This window comes from Rhea pennata, chromosome 3 (genome assembly GCF_028389875.1).
Source record: "Rhea pennata isolate bPtePen1 chromosome 3, bPtePen1.pri, whole genome shotgun sequence".
Classification (NCBI taxonomy): Eukaryota; Metazoa; Chordata; class Aves; order Rheiformes; family Rheidae; genus Rhea; species Rhea pennata.
Window position 1 is genome coordinate 25,142,665 of NC_084665.1, and position 19,306 is coordinate 25,161,970.

Sequence of the window (19,306 nt, forward strand, 5' to 3'; positions counted from 1 at the left end):
CCCAAGGTCACACCTTTATTAGCTTTATTATGTCTGCACTACACCACCTGCTATAATAGTTACCCTGTAGGTTAACTTTTGGAGAAGTTCCTGCTTTTGCAGATCTATTGTTATTAGCATGCAATAATACCAAGATCATGTAAGGCTTGCCAACCTTTTGATCATCACTTTACACCTTGTGGGCAGACAACTACAACCAACACAATTCAATCCATTAAGTCAAAACTGCTGAGATCCAAGAATTTCATATTTTTCTAATAGCGAAACCATCTTTAACCCACAGTATTGGAACATGAATAGAATATAGAGTAGGCACAATGCCTTAGCAAATATCCTAGATTAATATTTCAACTATTTTTACTACCTTAATAACAAAGAAATATTAATAAAATAACTGCAGGATTAAATAGTTGTTGTCTAATGTTTCTAGTCCTATTATAATTTCATCAAATCCATCACAGGTACTTATATATGCTAGTACTTACAGAAAGAAAATGTAACCCATTTTTGTTCAAATATAATGCGTTATAATAGGAAGCATCTCTAGTAATGCATAGAAACTAACAAAAACAGCATTTGGATAGGAACACTGGCAGTATGTTTCTTAAAGACATTTAGCAAATGGGATTTTCACATCAAGCTGCATCTGTCATTTTTTAAGTGACCCTTCCTGTCCTTCTACAAGAATTGGCAGGTGTGGTTAGTATTTTCTTAGGTTTATTGACACCAAAGTCTACAGATAAATGTAACAAACCTAAGCATTTTTTTTAACAGATCGGTGTAAAAATATGATCCTCATTTCTTTCGTAAAGATGCTTATACGCGTTTCTATTTTGCCCATTTCTGTTATTGAGATCAAAGATGAGTTCAACATCAAAAGGAAGCCATCACAACCATTAAGATAATTACACTAGCCTCCTTTAAATTACTTGTTTCCCTCTCCATTTACAGCAGTAAACTGCATTAAATGTATTTCCTTGAGTTGGAGTAATCCTGTGTTGAACACTTTGGATTCTTAATATTTATTTTCACTTCAAGATCCCTTTACATGTTCCTATTTGACAAACAAGATTTAGCACAAATGAAAGCCCAACTCCAAATACAGACAGTTGTGTCTAACATTGTGTTTGTTACCTCACTAATTTCCTGCACTCATGTTCTAACATGAATGCCATTTCCCAGTGCACAGGAGCCTTGGTTGTAAACAATTCATGGAGATGAGCTTCAGGCCACCAATATTCGGAAAAAAAAAAAAAAAAGAAAGAAAAAAAAGGAATGTAACTCTTTCTTTGGAAACCATGACATCTCCGGATGAAGAATGATTTGTCAGCAGGCAAGTGAGGATCCTAAGTGTAATTCTTGTAGCAGGCATTTCTGAAATTTTCCCAGAGATGGGAAAGATTACTCTTTCTGTAGTACAAGTACTGGTATTACGTATCTTCATAAGGAAAGAAATGACTCTGGAGAACTACCAGTTCCTTTCCTTTGCTACCCACTACAACCAATGGATCCAGACCCTTCCCACTGCTCTTGGCAGGTTGATCCCTGTTTTTATTTCCCTATTTAAAACTGCGAGGGAGGAAAGAGTATTTTATGGCTGCCAGCCATAGGAGGAGACATTGCACAAGGGCTGGGTAAAGAGACAAAAAGGAAGAAAACAGGCCTGTAGCAGGTTTGGTTTTGGTTCCCTGGTCTATGCAATAGTCTGTAAAGATCCATGGCACAATAGCATCTCACAGCACATACTGCCTCATGTACAGTTAAATCATTTTTCAATTTGGAAACTTAATAATCAACAACAACGCTAGCTGGCAGTACACAGCACCTCCTTCATCCAAGAAAAGATTCACATCTCCAAGATGGGCATATTCTTTCTGCTGTCAGTGGGCCATTCTGTATATTGTGCTGAGGAGTTTGCAAAAGGTCTGCCAGTCAAAATATGTATATTCAATTTTGGCCATTCCATCCCCCCAGGCAGCTGCAAAACTGAGGAAAAAAACACTTAGCAGCTGTGGAGGATGTGAGAGAGAAAAGGTGATCTCCAGTTCACTCATGTGTGTGTGAACATGGAGGAGAAATACACTGCTTATCCTGCACTGAATGCATCTTGCTCTCACATTCATGTTCACACATTCCATCATCCTTCCCATGTTCATTTGGAAAGTATCTAGAGTGCACCCTACCCTTCCTGCCTGTTCAGTATGATGCAATTGACTGTCCCTCTCTCACACTATCATCACTACAGCTCTGGGATTTCCTAAAGTCTCCAGTCCTTCTCAGGTCCTCCATGGAGGAGAGGTCACCATGGTACCATTGCAACTGTGCTATGGCAACCATTCTTTGCTTTGTATCTTGCACCAGGGCCTTCCCCAGCACCAAGTGATACTGGGGCTCATGTGACTCACGATTACAAGCCACATGAATCATTTGGTTTGTTTTGGTTTGGTTAAGGAGAAGCTTTACTTGGAAGCAGAAGAGTAAAAAGAGAAAGAAGCTCATCTCTCAGATATGTCTGAAGGTAATTATTGTCGCAATGGATTTATAAGTAAATCAAGATTTTTTTTTTCAAAATGCTTTTAGTGTTCAGGGTTATTTTTGGTCAAGAATGTTATTCTTTGAGTGTCTGAACTCCTTTGGAGGCGTCCTCTTCCTGTGAACCATGGACTGGTTCAGTAAGCAGCCTCCAAGTCCTGTGGTAAGCTATCAGTTCCAAGAAGAATGAGTCAAGTGTTTGCCCACATGAAGTTCATTCCCTGTTATTTTAGGAAGAGGCAGAGAGGCTCGTAACTCATTCTCATCATTGCTGGGAAGCAATCACCAGGTCTCTTGCACAATGCAATGAGGAGGGCTTTCATGGTACTTTTGAAAGCATAATGTTACAGTGAAGGTAACATGTAACATAGCAATGCCATGGAATGTATCTTTGTAATAAGAAACAAATTTTTTAATGGCTATACCTGTACTTCACCTCATCAGAGATCACTCATCTGCACGCAGGTAGTGATTTGTTGAAAACATTATAAGCCAGTTATTGCTTTAATTTTGCTACTTATTTTTAAACTAGTTAACAATATAGTTAATTACATTACTAAACAATGACAGTAATAATGTGAATTGCTGTCAGTGAATTAAATCCTACAGATATCTGTCAGCATCTACACTAGTCATTTTCCTCTGAACGAGCAATACTTAGAACCCAACTAGCCTTGAATTCCATTTTGGAAAGGTGAAACTCAACCTGCAAAAACAGATCTGATCTTGTCTTTCTCTACAAAAGACCAAATCTATGTCAAACCTTTGTTTAGCTGCACAGATGTATATTCTGTAATGAACACAGGAATGCAATACTCAGCAGGCAACAAGGTCCCAGGCTGAAGATGTTAAATCCTCCACTCCAAGCCTTCACAGCCCAGCTCTACATGGGGCCTAATCTCTATCACAATGCAAATGGGGATCTTGAGTGCCACTGCAGAGACTAAATTACTGCAGTGCTCCACATGGCAGGTGGATGCATTGATCCAGCCTGAGGTATTTAATAACTGTAATGTCTGATTCGTTTCAACATATCAGGAACTACGGAATTCACCAGGCCTGTTTCCAAACTCTACAATATGAGTAAAGCTACAAAGCCCTCAAACAAGGCTTAGAGTACAAACCTCTTGCACCAGCTCCCAAATCCTGCCTTCAGTGGAGGATTTAGTGGAGGATTCAGTCCCATGCAGCCTCCTATGAAGGATGGAGGGACTGGGCCTGTTCTACAGGCTGCTGCTCCGCTTACATAACAAAAAGGAGTACAGTGCAGTAGGTGAAGAGTGGCAAGTGGTCATCGGAGCTGAGACTGAGGTTAAACTTATTTCTAAAGCTTCTCTGTCAACAGGCTATTTAAGGCGTGTCTCTATATTTTTATCCTTCCTGCCGGTATGAGTTTCTGGATCATTACTGCAAATTAATGATAAAGATACTAGTAAGATAGACTTCCTTCCAGTGGTTGGAAGCATGTATTTTAGAAATGTGTTCCTCCACCGGTTTATTGCAGCCAGAAATTAAAGGTTTCCAAGAATCACACCAGGCTATTTATATATTAGAAACACAAAAAGATAGAGATTCCTTTTTAAAATTTCAACAAGAGTAACTTGTAATTTTGCCATTAAGACTTACTCTTGAGATAAATGAGCAATGTAAGTACATTTATAATTACCAATCAGTTTAGACTGGTTATGAGTGAGAATGCAGATTTTGTACATTATATAGTTTGTAAAAAATAAAAAAGATGATGATGAAGAAACCCCAGCAGCTTAATTCTGCTGTCTTTATGATGTGCTTGAACTTGCAAGGTGCACAACTCCACTAATGTTCACAGAAAGTATTGGTAGTTGGCTTGTTCTCTCAAGAAGTAATGCTTTTTCATTACAGAGCACCCTAAGAGAACAGTCTCCTTTCTAAGGCATAGATTTGTACGTGGCAACAACAGACAATAGTATTTTTAAATTCATGCACTACAAGTAACCTTCACCTAATAGCTTGAATGTCACATTGGTTCAAATTGGATCCTTCACTTATATGGATATTTCACAATGTAAGAAGTATGCTGGCTAAATTCATGCGATCGCAGTTTCCTGGAAGGAAAATTTAGAATAGCAAAGCTACTGAAAACTGCACAGAAGACTTTAAATACATGTCAGTAAGACTAACTTACAACAATATCCACAGAACAACACACCAAGGGAAATAAAGTGTAACACTAAAGAACATGAATTCCTATGAAAATCCCACAGATACATTAAGATTTCCAAAGGCTTGGAATCTCTACTTGTTGCTGATAGTTATAGTTCTGAAAATTAGGCCCTAAAGCCAACTACATTTAAAGTCTTAGTCCTAATGTTTGTTCTACTCCAGTATTATCTGCCATGGTTAGAGTAGCCTCATACACCAAGATGGTGATCTAAGAGCACACTCAGACAGCTGAAGAAGTTCTTTAGATGTCTTTCTCTCTGTGACTGAGCAGAAGGGAGACATTCATAGATTGGTTTAGGTTTTAAGGAGGAATGGTATGTACTTTTGCCTCCCCAACCAATTCTTTTGAATGTACCATATGTAAGTAGTGAAAAATAAACATAGCAAAACTAAGTGTATATGCTGTGCTCAAAGCTGCCTGTTCTGCTTGAAGACATTCCTTGGTGTTGATCTGCTTGTGCTTTTAAGATACTAAGAGAGAGGGAGAGAGGGAAAAAAAAAAAAAAAAAAAAAAAAAAACAAGCTGCTTAATGTTTTTCTTTTGGCTTGTTTTTATGAGTCACTCCACTAAGTATTTGCATTAGCAGGTCTCCTGCTGTTGCTAGATAATTCAACTGTTTGTTTAGTTGCTGTGCCTCTTGAAAAGTCCAACAAAACGGACTTAGACATCTTCTTTATATTTCACTAAATGTTTAAGCCCTTTAGAACCAAGTAAGTTCCCATAACTGTGATTCCTATAGCAGTACCAGTCCCCCCAAACTCAGTGAAATTACTCACTTGAGTAAAAGTTAAAGAATCAGACTGATATTTATTGTTGCTTCTTCATATGTTGTCTCCTGATCAAGTTGTATTAGAAAAAAAGGCAAATAACAACATATCTGAAATGTCACAATAATCATATCTAAAGTTCAAAGCTTTTTATTCCCACTTGTAAGCCAAAATAAAAAGTTACTTAATGTTGAGCTGCATCTGCAAAACCAAACACTGCTTGTAGCTTTGATCAAATCATTTTGAAAAGACTGTATTTCTCTCTTCAGGTAAGCGATTAATAGTGCTCAGAAACATACCAAATTAGACACCACATATGCACTAAGACTGGCATTGCCTTATTTTTGCCGAAAAGAGTCATCAAGACACTTTGTTAATGAATAAAACAAGAGTGGGGCTGTAAGCGAAGCTCTTTATCATGGCTAGCAACAAAAGAAGCAGCTAAGTCCAAGGAAAGCAAGCAAGCAAAAGCAACACTCAGTTTTTTCTTTCTTTCTGAGGATAACTAGAAAATCTGACCTCCTGAATCTCTTGTGCTTATTCCTCAACATTCTCAATTTATGAGTTTGCTTTCAAAAGCCTTTTGTTCCTTTTCAAGACTGCCAGCACAAGAGGAAAATATGTTAATTAAATACAAACTAGAAATCTGTCCCTTAGATTAAAAGAAAATAAAAGCATCAGGACTTACCTGTTCACAGTGAAGGATGGCTCAGACCAGAGAGCTGCTCTAAGTGAGAGACTGGGTCTCAAGAGAAGCATTTGTAAAAGCTGTTCAAAATAGCTCTATATCTTCTCATGAGGTGTGAGTTTTTTCTTCCTTCTCTTCAAGCAAAAGAAAGACTGATAGGAGAAAAAATGACTGTTTGAAAGCTTAGTCCCAGCTCTAAAAGAATCAGCACATTTAAGAACAACTTTTTCTTGATTGCAGACTTATGAGCTACGCAACTTTCTCTTAAGCTTAGTTCAACCCCATATAGCGAGTGCATACAAATGGTATCTTCTTACTTACCACATCTGTTCCCTGTGTGAATTCAGAGATGCATGTGCTGACTTCAGTAACAAAAATACTTTTTTTAAGGTTACTTGTTATTCTTGCTACGCCAGCGTAACCAAGGGAATACAAACTACAACTCTTGTCCATCATCAACACAACTATGGGATAATTAAAGGACTAATCACTTACATATATGCAAATTAGCTGACTAGGTGAAATTTAAAGCATAGCTTGTCCTTCAGAACATTTCTCACCAGTAGTGATCTGTCAGAAGACAAGAAACTAGAAGATAAAAAATGTTGAGTTGCATGATTTAGTCTGAACATTTTTAAGGAGAATAATTACATTTTCTACTTGCCACCTGGGCATATTTTGTTTTAAAGTCGCAGGAAAGATTAAAGAAAATTTTCTAAAGCTGCAAGTTTAAGCTTCTTCCTGTATAGCTGTTGCTTTCTTCTATATACATTCTTCTCCTATATGACACTTGGGCTCAAGACAGACTTTAGACAGGGGGTGTCACTCAGATGAATCAGGAAGAGCAGTGTTAAAATTTATAGCAAGATACTGCTTTGTGTTCTGCCATTTATACTATTTTTCCAGAGCATGCTATAGTTATGTTAGTGTCTTTAAGTGTTCACAAGTAACATCAATGATCAGTATGTTCTACTCAGAGTGCCTTCCTCATCTCTTATTTAACAGCAGGTCGAACTTACTAGCTAAATCTGAGATGTTCCTGTACAGTAGCTAGAATACAGTGGATAAGAGTGTATAATCAGCAACAAATTGAAATATTCCTTTAGGTTAAGCAGTAAGAAACTATCTGGGCTCTGAAAAAGATAGATTTAATCCCTGCTAATAACCTAAGGAAGGATTTGTTTCAAAATTACATGACCCTATGCAGTTGCTTGGCCTGTGGTACCTGAACCTTCCTTCTTAATACTGCTGACTTTAATTCTTCCACTGTAGCTTCTTTGGTTTCAGTTTTGCTCTGTGAAATAGAGTATTAACAGCTTTTTTGGGGCTACATAATCTGAAAGGCAGGAGACACAACAGTATGGATAAACACATCTTTAAAAGAACTGCAGAAAACATTGTAGAGTTTGAGTTCACAACAAATCTAATTTACCCTTTGGTCACTTTTTCTGGGATGCACATAATGGGCCCTCGTGATGGAATGTGCCTGCCCTGGGCTATACGCTGGTTGATTACACGCATACAGCTCCCTTTACATTAAATGTGAATTTAACATGCCAGGGAAAGGGAGGGCACATCCTTCAGAGTGAATGCACATCCTCAAAAAAAGCTAATGAACTTCTACAATGTTCGTTAGTTCTAAATGTTAAGTCTACTTCTAAAATGTTAAAGATTGGATATTGACCACTAAACATTTTTATGACTGACTTATCTTCTTCCATTGTTCATATCCTAATCAATAACATATTACTCTGATGGCACAGAAAGATGCTTTTCTACTCTTCTTTACCCATCCAATCTCAACATTAAATGTGCGGAGTGCAAAACTGCACCTTTAGAGAGAAATACAGTTAGGAAACATTAAAATATGCATTTCCAGGTATGTTGCCCTGCCCTGACTGTAAATATTTGACCTGCTGTTGCTGGTTGTTTCATCCTTCTTCCATATTAAACCTTCCACTGAGGTTTCAGCCTGCAGTTCGCTGAAGCCTGGGCCGCAGATGGCGGGAACGCGGCGCTTGCTAGCAGCCCCACCGCCACTGCGACACTCTTAATTTTTAATCTGATGAAGTGACACGTTTTGCCGCTCAGTCTTTACTGACCGCACGGCTGGACAGCACCAGGCGCAGGCACCCGGCAGAGGCGCGCTCGCCACCGCCGCCCGTGCTGCCAACCTCTGTCGCCAAAACCCAGGCTCGGCGCTAAAAATAAAGAGGGCGAGCTATAAATAGGAGTCGCTTTAAAAGCCTTCACCAAAAATAAATAAATAAATAAATAAACAAAATAAAGCCCTGCCAGCGCCACGGCTTTGAGAGAGGCCGTGGCCGCGCCGCGCCGGGGCAGGCCCGGACATGCCCGCGGCGGCCAGGCCGTTGCCAGGCAGAGCCCCGCGGGCGGAGCGCTCCCTGCCGCCGCCGCCGCCGCCTGCGAGGTAACCGCCGCCCGGGCGGAGGGGGAGGCAGAGGGGCCCTGCCCCGCGGCCTCCCCCGGCACCTGCCGGGCACCGAAGCAGAGGGGGAGCCGGGGGCGGGAGGGGAGACGAACTGTAGGCGGCGAGTTGAGGAGGCCTGGAGGGGACGCGGGGAGCCCCATGGGGAATTTGGCTGTGGCGAGGCCTGCGAGAGGCTCCGGCGGGGAGCTGCGTTTAACGCGGCCTCCCTCCGCTGCCCGCCGCCCTTCGGAGGCGCCGGCAGGGCCCCCTCCTTGGCCCTGGGATCCTGCTCCTAGCTGGCGTCTGCTGCTAAGAGAAACGCTGTTGCCTGTGCAATGAAACAGGAGCGAGTGCTTGCAAGGTCTGTCAGCGCAACGTCTTGCCCCGCTGCGTGCTCTGCTTGTGTTATGATCTAACCTGTGCTTTCTGTCACCTAAAAAAGAGGGGGGGGAAGAGGAAACAAGACGTATCGGGAACTTTCCTGCTTCGCCATAAATCATTTATTTGCTAGGAAGAATAGCTGAGTATTTCTGATAAAGACGGCCCACGTTCTTCACCCAGAAATAGTTTCCTGGAAAAGAAGTTTGAGAACAGCTGCTTAATTATTATTTCTTTTTAAAAAAAAAGAGCTGAAAGGTAGTAGCATAGCCAGTAGTGCTCTCTAAATGCTCACACATATGAAGTTTCCCAGTCCCTCTTCAGAGAGATTTTTTTTTAGAATTAGGTACTTTTCTTGTTGCTGTTGAACTGTTAGCAAGAAGCAGTTCTCAGAAGCTGGAATTTTTGTTTGAAATAGTCTAGTTTTGCTATACACATTGGAGGCGTTATTTTGTAATGTCTTTATTTATCAGTAAAATCTTTTTCAATTATTCCCTCATAGAATATGAAGAAACTAGTTGAGTACATAGGTTCGCAGTACAAGAAGGAGGCATGGCCTCTGTCATGCAAACACACACATACCTGCCCACCCTTCTGCATGCTTTTTCTTTGAAAAACACCTATGAGCTTCTCAAGGCAATGTGTGCGAAGAGGATCAAATTGTGCCCTTGTTAAAGTCAGTGTCAAAATCGCTGACTTCACTGGGGGCTGGAAGTGCAAGCAAACTGTAACAGTGATTGAAAACCAAGATTAAAATCTGCTTCCTTATTACAGTAGTTATAAATGTGTTGATTATTTTTCTGGACCAACATTTATTCCTAGAAATTTTGTAAAGATAGAAATGATAACATTTTAAATTTTTTTCCTGCCTTTTTTTTCCAATGAATTGCCAAGAATGAAAATATGTAGAAAGGTGGCCTGATTTCTTGACTAGTGTAATATGAGAAATATCAAGAAATCACAATAAAATTAAAATGTTCCTGTCCAAATAAAATAAGTGTTTGCATATGTTAGGTTATGGAAACATGTTCATTCATGTAAGAATACCTGTCAGTTATCCCAAAATGTGGAGGCCTGAGACCTTTGTCAGAGACACACTATGGAATATAAAGGCGCAATATGTGAATAAACTTAAAAATTTGGCCAGAGCTGGCAATCTGATCCTTCCGTATACTGAGAACTATTAACTCTCTTTTAGTTATTTACAGTTACTTATGTTTGATCCCATTCTGTATGTGAAATAAATTCTCACTGAAGGTTTTTATGCCTGTCACTCAAGAAAGAAGCATTATGGTATCATTTTTTTCATCCTGCAGTATTTGATTAGACAAGACAAAAATATACAAGTCATACTAACTTAGCAACTAATAATTTTCATTGGTCTCAATCTTGGCTGTAGATTTAGATATCAGTAGCTGTCTTTATTTAATTTAAAATTTGGAAGTTGTTAATTTGGCCTCATTAGTTGAAGTATCACAGTATTGAACTAATAGAAGGATTATTTGAAATATTTGCGAATGTTACATTAATACTACATAGTGATTTAAAGCAATTGAAATGCTTTCAAGGCACCAGTACAAGCTGGTGGCTGACCTGCTGGAGAGCAGCTCCGCAGAGAAAGATCTGGGAGTGCTAGTGGACGACAAGTTGACCATGGGCCAGCAATGTGCCCTTGTGGCCAAGAATGCCAATAGTATCCTGGGGTGCATTGGGAAGAGTGTTGCCAGCAGGTGGAGGGAGGTGATCCTGCCCCTCTACTCAGCCCTGGGGAGGCCTCATCTCGAGTACTGTGTCCAGTTCTGGGCTCCCCAGTACAAGAGAGACATGGAGCTACTGGAGAGAGTCCAGCGTAGGGCTACAAAGATGATCAGAGGGCTGGAGCATCTGCCCTGTGAGGAACGGCTGTGAGAGCTGGGCCTCTCTAGCCTGGGGAAGAGAAGACTGAGGGGGGATCTTATCAGTGTGTACAAGTACCTGAAGGGAGGGTGTCAAGGAGACGGGAACAAACTCTTTTCAGTTGCCCCATGTGACAGGACAAGAGGCAATGGGCAGAAATTGAAGCACAGGAAGTTCCACCTGACCGTGAGGGGGAATTTCTTCCCTGTGAGAGTGATGGAGCACTGGCACAGGTTGCCCAGAGAGGTTGTGGAGTCTCCTTCTCTGGAGATCTTCAAGGCCCGCCTGGATGCAACCCTGTCTAATGTGCTCTAGGTGACCCTGCTGAGCAGGGAGGTTGGACTGGATGATCTCCAGAGGTCCCTTCCAACCTTGCTGATTCTATGATTCTGTGAACTGCTGAAGTGATTGATAATACTACAGAGTATTGATAAATACTAAGATCTTGTTACTCATCTTTTTGATTGTGTGTAGACAAGACACAAACTGTCATGTGTCAACTGTTCTGTAATGAATTATAATAGATTTATTGGGAAGAATAATCAATGTCTTCCTTTACTCCAAAGACAACTTCTAGATTGGAGACAGAAGGCCCAATATGAGGAAAGATTAGATTATTTTATGTATATCCAATGACAGGCTCTTTCAGCTTCCTGGGAAATAGTGGCCGTAAATGAAGGTTGCATGCTGAACTAGATGGACTGGAGTTCTGATACAAAAGAGCAATCGATTTATTGCCATATGTCACCAAAAAGCTACCGAAAGCTCAGTCTGTTGAACTAGCTGTGGTCATACCCTCAGTGATTCACGTTGTCTCTGTAGTTGTTCACTGCATTGGGCTTGGTACCTTGTCCCTGGATTGTTTTTACGTTTAGGAACAAACATGTCATTACTCCTGCTGTCCTTATGCTAGAGGCTTTATGAATAGCTAGAGCAGAGCTGTTTTACAGACTTCTGCCCACTCAGAGCTCTGGTGGAATTTCCAGTTTACTAGCACCCACTGCTTCATGGTCCCTTTCACTTGTTACAGTGTAGAATTAACAAGGGTTATAGCAGATTGTGGGTTTGCTTTGGGACACTTTACACTGATTATTCCTCCCCAGTAGAGAATGTACTGTAATAAGCTTCGTGGCAGCCTGGCCAACTGCACAGCATGCCACTGAAGAAACAAAAAAAAAAAAAAAAAGAAAGAAAAAAGTTCTCATATTTTTCTCCTCCCCTCCAACCATCTATCTGTTATTTCTATCTGTGCTGCAGCTGTTACAAGAAGTGACTGTATTACCTTTGTGAACTGTTCAAACTTAGAACTAACTGCTGTGAACCAGCAGGCTTCAAATGTGAACTGCAATTTCTTGTGCAGATCTTATGTTCAAGATGGTCCCCTTTGACCTACCACATGCCACATCAGTGGTGATTCAAAGTCCTGTGCGTGTAAAAATGGAAAACAGAAATAATAGGTTAATAAGAAATAGTATAATAATTTAATGGAATTAAATTATTATCTTACTGAAGTCTTAAAAATACAGAAATGATAGACTTATTCATGTAGCTCATTTGTGTAACATAATTCAACAACTATTCTGAACATTCATTAACTGGGCAACACATTGAATCTGACAAAAACGGTGAAAACTCAGTAATTCTTTACTGTATAGAACGGAAATTGGCTTTAAAATTTCTTGCTTTGTCAAGCAATAACACATCAGTGTCATGTTGCTATAAGAAGTAGATGTGCAAAACTGTGAAGCATAAGCAGAGGAAACCCAGTCAAGTAGAGTAAAAACTCTCTCAAATTCAGGGCAGAAGAGACAGAGAGCAATTAGATCCTTAGGTTAAATATTCTTTTCTGTACTCTTTCTCATCTTTTTGATTTCGTGTCTGTTTTAATGCACACTGTTATTTTTAAATGAGTATGGTTAAATTCAAAGTGAACATGCACTGTCATTCTTTGGCAGCTAAATCCTAGGATAAAATTAACAGTAAATATTGCTATAAAAGTACTGTTAGCTGCTGGTGCATTTGCTTTGGCCTTTTGTCTTCTTCTTCTTTTCACTAGCCATTAGTTTCAATTTCAACTTATAGAGAAGAGGAGCCCAAGTGGTAAAGAAAATATGCAACACCGGTAGAGTTTGTGGTACTTCTGGGTGGAAGTATGGTGCCCTGATGCAGTCTGCAGCTTTCTCTTGCTTAGAGCAATGAAGATGAGTTACCAGGCCATACCGTACTGATAGAATAAACTGGGGCTGAGTAACTTTTTCTAATTTATAACTTCTATTGAAGCAAAAGTAATGATGCCTGTAAAGTGGTGGAAGTTTTTACCAGTGCTGCCCAGCATCTAGCTAGAGGTCTCTCTGGTCAAATATCTTGTCTCCAGTAATAGCAATCAGCAGCTGCCTTGGAAAGTGTGAGAACAGGGCAAGAGTACAATACTCTCCCCTAATGTTGGCCATCGTCTTTTTTCTTTCTCAGGCCTTTGGGGAAAGTGTTTTCAATCTTTGGCTGACCAGTGAGGTGGATACATAAACCTCAGTTTTTCTAACCATCCATCTTGTGTTTCACTGCCTATTAGAACTTAGATTATTTCTCATGACTTGCTGTTTGACAGTGTTATGTTAGTGTTTAAATCTTCAGCTCAGATCATGTCTCACTATGTAAGGCACATTTATCTACATAGAGTGACAGACAACCATTGCCCTGAGAACCTTTAAACCTCTAGTTTAACTAAACAAGACGGATGGAGGTGAAAGAGAAGAAGGTACACATCCTGGTCCTTGTTGCTCAAAGATACACACTAATTGTAAACGTATTTCTGAAGTCATTACCAGTCTGGTAGAAGAACATTGCTGCAGAGTCAGGGCAGCCAAAGCCCTCGTTCCAGTTTGAAGCCCAGAGAAGTGTTCACTGACACAGCACTAGACCCTCCTCACTGGGAACAGGCTTCTGAGAGGACCTCTGCTTACTTTAGGGGAGAGATGAGCATGCTAGTTGAATTGGCTTGATGATGCTATGAACCTCCTAGCTGGTAGAGAAAGGAGATGAGGAGATGTTTCCAATCAGTAGACGGTGCCTAACATTCCTCTTGGGCACTGGAAGAAAGGAGATACTGTATTGTAACTCCTGCCACAGTCATATCCTCACTATAGAGAGGGAAAAAAGGATTTTTGAAAGGAGTGGGAGAGAAGTGATTTTAAGGCTTGAATTTTCAAAGGAGTCTAAAATAAGTAATGTACCAGCAGCAGGTTCCTGTCCATCAGAGGAGACAGCATAAATTTATTTATATCTTGCTTTTACTTGCCTAGGATGGGGCCATATTTTGTGTTGATAAATGCAATGTGAAGTGCTTCAATTACAATGTGCTTATTTTAGAAAGTCAGAAAAGGGTCCCTGCCTTTATTGAAATAAGTTCTTGACTGTGCTGCCCACAGAAATCCTTTGAGCTTCCACAGCGTGGCTGCATACTTGAGAGGTAGGTCGATTACTCTCTCAGGCAATCAAGTCATTTGTTCTTCACCAATTAGGATTTATATATTAATGAATAGACTCCCTACTGGTAAGAAGTTCTCTCATCTAGATACTGTGTAAAGGATCACAATTTTCAGATGAGCTTTGCTCCCTGTTCCATGGAAAGCCTAAAAACAGTGTTTCTCCATCCTGCAGGGCATGAGTAAAGGTTAATCAGTACTTGAGCAACCCTCAGCTATTTAATTGGGATAAAAAGATTGATATAATTATGGAGCTCTTTCTATTTATTTAAAATAGTTGAAAGTGGTATTAGGCAATTATGAATCTGTTCTGGTTAGAGAAGAAATAATTGATACAAATGCAGCTACACAGAGCTGACACGCGGAAGTGAGTGAAAAAAATGGTTAAGCTCTTGCAAAGAGAAAGACAACCACCTAAAATTTATTGCCAGCTAAATGGTGTTCTTTTAATGAGAAGAGATAAAGAATAAAGATCAGTCAGCTTCCACAGTTAATTTTCCCCCATACTTTCATGGTTGCCATATTATTTGTCTTCCATTCTTGTTTTTATGCCTATACAGATACCCAAACTGCAACATCTCCCTTTCACATCAAAGAGATTTGATAAAGGACTCCCCTGATCTTTCTTCCTTTCATCTCTCTCCCTGCTTCTCCATGTTTTCTCTGTAGCTACAAGTGGAAACCACCCAGTGATAGCAAAGGCATTTGAAAAGAAATATCTTTGCTCCACTGAGCACTGAGGGGCCTTAAAACTGTCAAGCACACTGCTAAAATTGGCACCTGCTGATCAGTGGGAGTATGGCCGGGGTATGGGTTCATGCCTATCTTCATACCTGGGCTCTCCAGGGTATCACTTATGTAACTGGAACAGTTGCTTATTTTGCCTCAAGTTTTTAATTGTACCATCAAAGATACCAGGTAATTAAATACCACAAAGTACAAGCATCTGACTGACTGTTCATGTAATATAAGTATGGCAGGTTTTAGTAGAGTTTGTCCAATAACAGAATTTCTGTTCCATAGGAAGGTCTAAAATTAAGGAAAATAAATATTGCCATGTTAGAATGCATATCAGAACCCCTCATATATGGGGAAAGAAATGGTAAAAGGTTTTTAGATCATCAAAATGATACTTTTTTTCTTCTTTTTTTTTTAATAGATTGAGTCTGGAGGATCTGTCTGTTAGGTTCCCAAATCCCAGAGCTTTCACAGTTTTTAACTATTGTTATCAGAGTAAATCCTAGGAAACCCCAAGCAGAGCAGGATCCCCAGGATGTCTAGGCCTTGAGTTTCATGGCACCGAGGCATAACCCGAGTTCTCAGAGGTTTTATGTTACCTGCTGCTCGACTGGGACGCAAAGTGTGACATTTAGCTTCTAGGTTCACAACAGAGAGAGGATGGCCCTGCTGTTTCCATGAAGCAGGCTGGCCTGGAAGTGACAGGCCCTGGACTCGCTGCAGTCCCCTGCGGAGGGGCGGGCTGCAGCATGGGACTGCTTCGGAGCCTGCTGTCCTGGGAGCCTACGCTCTCCAGCAGCCTGCCAGGTGAACCGGCACGACTGCTTGCCTGTGCTTTGTCTGCATTTTGATGAAACCCGTCTGTTTGAGAAGTGATCCTATTTTGACAAACTAACAAAAAATGCCCCAAAAGTCCTCTTCTGCTGAAAAATTTCCAACCAGTTTGAAAGTGCTGCACAAGCAACCGCAGAGTTTGGTTAGTTTAAATGTTCTGGATTAGGTCTGTATATGCTGCGTCTGTATCTAGTACTTGACTAGGGACTCAGGCTCCTGCAATTGTTCACATATCAGCCCAGAGTGATTCCAGTCCACCAGAAATTAATGCAGATTTTAGTATGCTGACAAATACTGTGTATCTAATAATCAGTTTTAAGTGCCAAATACTGTATGTGCATCTCAAGTGCTATAGTTCTGTATTCCTGTAAATGAAGATCCACTCTTCTACTCAAGTTTATTCTATCAATCAATAGAAAAAATACAAATTTCATTGCTAAATATGTATTATTGGATCTATTTCTGCTTTAGAGCTATATTAAACTTTGCACATTTCAAGCAATAGGAGCAGCCTCATATGTGGCTAATTTGTAACCACAGTATAGTATGCACTGATACAGCTTTTAAATGTAAGTATTTGAAACAGGATACTCTGTCACTAGTGAGTAGTACAAGAGACTAGGCTGATGGTGGAGCCAGCTTAAAGATTACATTTGTCACTAGTTTTTGCACTGAGAGCTGAGTATTGCAACACACATGGCACTGTAAGTTCCTGCTGATTCTGATATATATCCTGCTGATGTTTGAGAGCTGATGCTGCTCAGCAGCTTAAGGGAGGCAAGAACCAAGCTACAGAATCAAACCTCTTGTCCATGGAGAATGATCTTCTCACAGCAGCAGTTGGTTAGCCCTATGTTTTAATCTCTTTCATTGTACATCATTCAAAATGTTCACAGTCTATCTCACCTCCTCTGTGGATGCCATTAGCAATGTCATGTTGTACCTATGTGTTATTATTATATAGAATGTTGAAAGAGCGCATCTTCTTTCTGTAACTTCTGTTCAGCACTTTTTCTGCCACCTTTTTAGGTTTGCTGTGTTTTATATTTAATAGAAACAATTCCCTGTGTAGCATTATAGTATCTATCTATCAGCTATAAAAAAGACCCTATTTTTCTTCCATATAATCTATAGGCTGAATTTTCAATTAAAAGAACTGTGCATTGATGTGAAATAGCATAGTATCACACTTATTGATTGAATTGTTTTGTTATAATGTAGTAAAATTGAGGAAGTTTGTCATAGATGTGAGCAATTGCTACAGCATTTATGTAGGAAGAGAGGTTCGGGTATTATAGAAATGCAGAAAACACAAAGAAACCAAACAGTATATTGACAACAAAGCACATCATTAAATAAAAATGAGCCTCTGCTAGATCTAGGACATATTATCCCCTCATCTGATGACTGCAAAGATTGAGGCTTCGTAGTTTGGTTTCCAGATGGATAGGTTAGTTATTGAGTATGCAGTGTAGATTCTCTAGTGTGCCTTATGCAGGTACACTAACAGAGGTAGTCACAAACTATTGCAGATTCAGGGAAGTCCTCTGTTCTGAAATTATCACAAAATACAGGAACTTCCATTAGCATACTTTTTAACTTTAAGTAGAGACAAGGTAGAAGCTCTGCTCTTTCACAGTTTGCTACAGTTGAAATGAAAAGCTTCAGAAAAATTAACAGCATTCCTTCAAAAGCTGTGATATTTGTTATCATTCTAAGAAAAGACAAGTAGAGTAGTATCTGAACAGCTGCTGAATTATTTAGCAATGGTATTAAAATACGGTTTTACAATCTATCTGTAGAGTCAACAGGATATAAGCTTATGCTAAGGAGCATTGTCAAATTATTGCTTTTAAGAGACTGGCATATTAGGTTTTTTTAAACAAAGGTGTATGAAGGAAAAATGTCCTGTGATTTTAAGCATTGGTCTGGTGCTCAGGAAATCTAGTATTCATTTCTCTGCCACTAACTTTTTTGACCTTGTTACAATGAACAAATCTCTTAATTCTTTTCAACTCCTAAAATGAAGATAGTGCTTTTTTCCCGCCCGCTGTTTATCTGGCTTGCCTTCTTAAACTGTAAACTCTTTGACTGACTGTTTATTTATACAAAGCCTGGGACAGTGAGCTGATTGAGACTTCAAGAAGTCACCAGAGTTCAAACAGCAATAGCAGCATGATTGCATGACTAAGTACATTAAATGCACATGCAGATGACTAGTTACTTAAAGGTCTGCCATTATTGTGACTGTATTCAATCCTAACAATTGTTTGTTGCCTACGTCATATATTACACATTGCATGCAGCTACTAATTTAAGTGTGTTAAACAAATACAACTTTTGATAGATGTTTGTTCCATTTTCATCTAGTCCTCACTCAGAGCAGTTTCCCATAATGTGTTTCCACTTGAAATCATAGTGGAGTAGTTGTTGAGCAAAGGTTGTGCTATTGGACACAGGAAGATTCAGAATTTGCCTCCATTTTAAAACTGTACATTATTAAGAGTTTTCTTCAGTATAATATCCTTATATCTGTCATGTCTTTCACAGATAGTTGATATAAAGTGCAAGCCAAAAGAAGTGAAGTTTTAACCAGAGATAATGTATTTCAAAATATATTAAAAAGTCCAAATGATTAGAAGTGACATGAAAATAAAATCATATGCTTTTAAGCCTTAAGCCAGTATATGAGGGTATTATCTACTTGTCTACTAATTTTCAAAAAATGAATAAAAATATTTAAGGAATATATCCAAATTAAAAAATCAAATATTTTAGTGTGTTACCTTGGATTTGAGAGAGGTAGCTTCCTTTGTCTATATCCTGCTGTGACTACAAAGGGACGTTTCCATAAGACAAAAAAAGCTGACCTTTTGATGATTCTATTAACTTAGGGACACATGACAATTAGAAATATGAGCGGAGAGGAAAAGCAATAAAATTTACTCATATAGCTCCCATTTATTTCGAAGTTTGCTTGTTTTTAGCCTGTGTTTTAAGGTGACAGAATTTCAGCTAAAAAAGTACTTCTCATAGCCTTTCTAGCTTTTGTTTTCTGAGAACACTATTATGATATTCTCTGCATCTTTTATCATTAGAAAGGCTGTCCAAGACAGGTGGTTTTGCCTAAAACTGAGTTACCAATGGAGGGGCCTGAACTTCAGAAAAGATTGAGAGTCTTTTCTGCAAGCACTGAAAAAAACGATTCTTCTTCAGTTGTCACCAAATTGAGATATGAAACTCACCGTCACTTTGTAAAATTTTGTCCTGTATGTGTTGGTTTTAGCTGTATAACACAAGGTTAGTGAAGTTGTGGCAATGCCTTTGAAACACAAAAGTTGCCTTCAAATATGTGTA

The 19,306-nt window shown here is 39.5% G+C and overlaps 1 protein-coding gene across 5 annotated transcripts in view; it reads left to right on the plus strand.

Annotated features, from left to right (window-relative positions):
- The first annotated feature begins 8,539 nt into the window (after positions 1-8,539).
- The window catches only part of LOC134138327 (spermatogenesis-associated protein 7-like), a 93,306-nt gene continuing 82,539 nt past the window's right edge, over positions 8,540-19,306 (plus strand). For 3 of the 5 annotated variants that reach the window (XM_062571822.1, XM_062571823.1, XM_062571820.1), the window contains exon 1: positions 8,540-8,621. In XM_062571822.1, coding sequence (XP_062427806.1) covers positions 8,542-8,621 — 80 coding nt within the window. In that variant the 5' untranslated portion in view covers positions 8,540-8,541. Of the gene's footprint in view, positions 8,622-8,747; positions 8,983-19,306 lie in introns of those variants that run through there. The other 2 variants (XM_062571821.1, XM_062571824.1) reach the window with 1 other exon arrangement.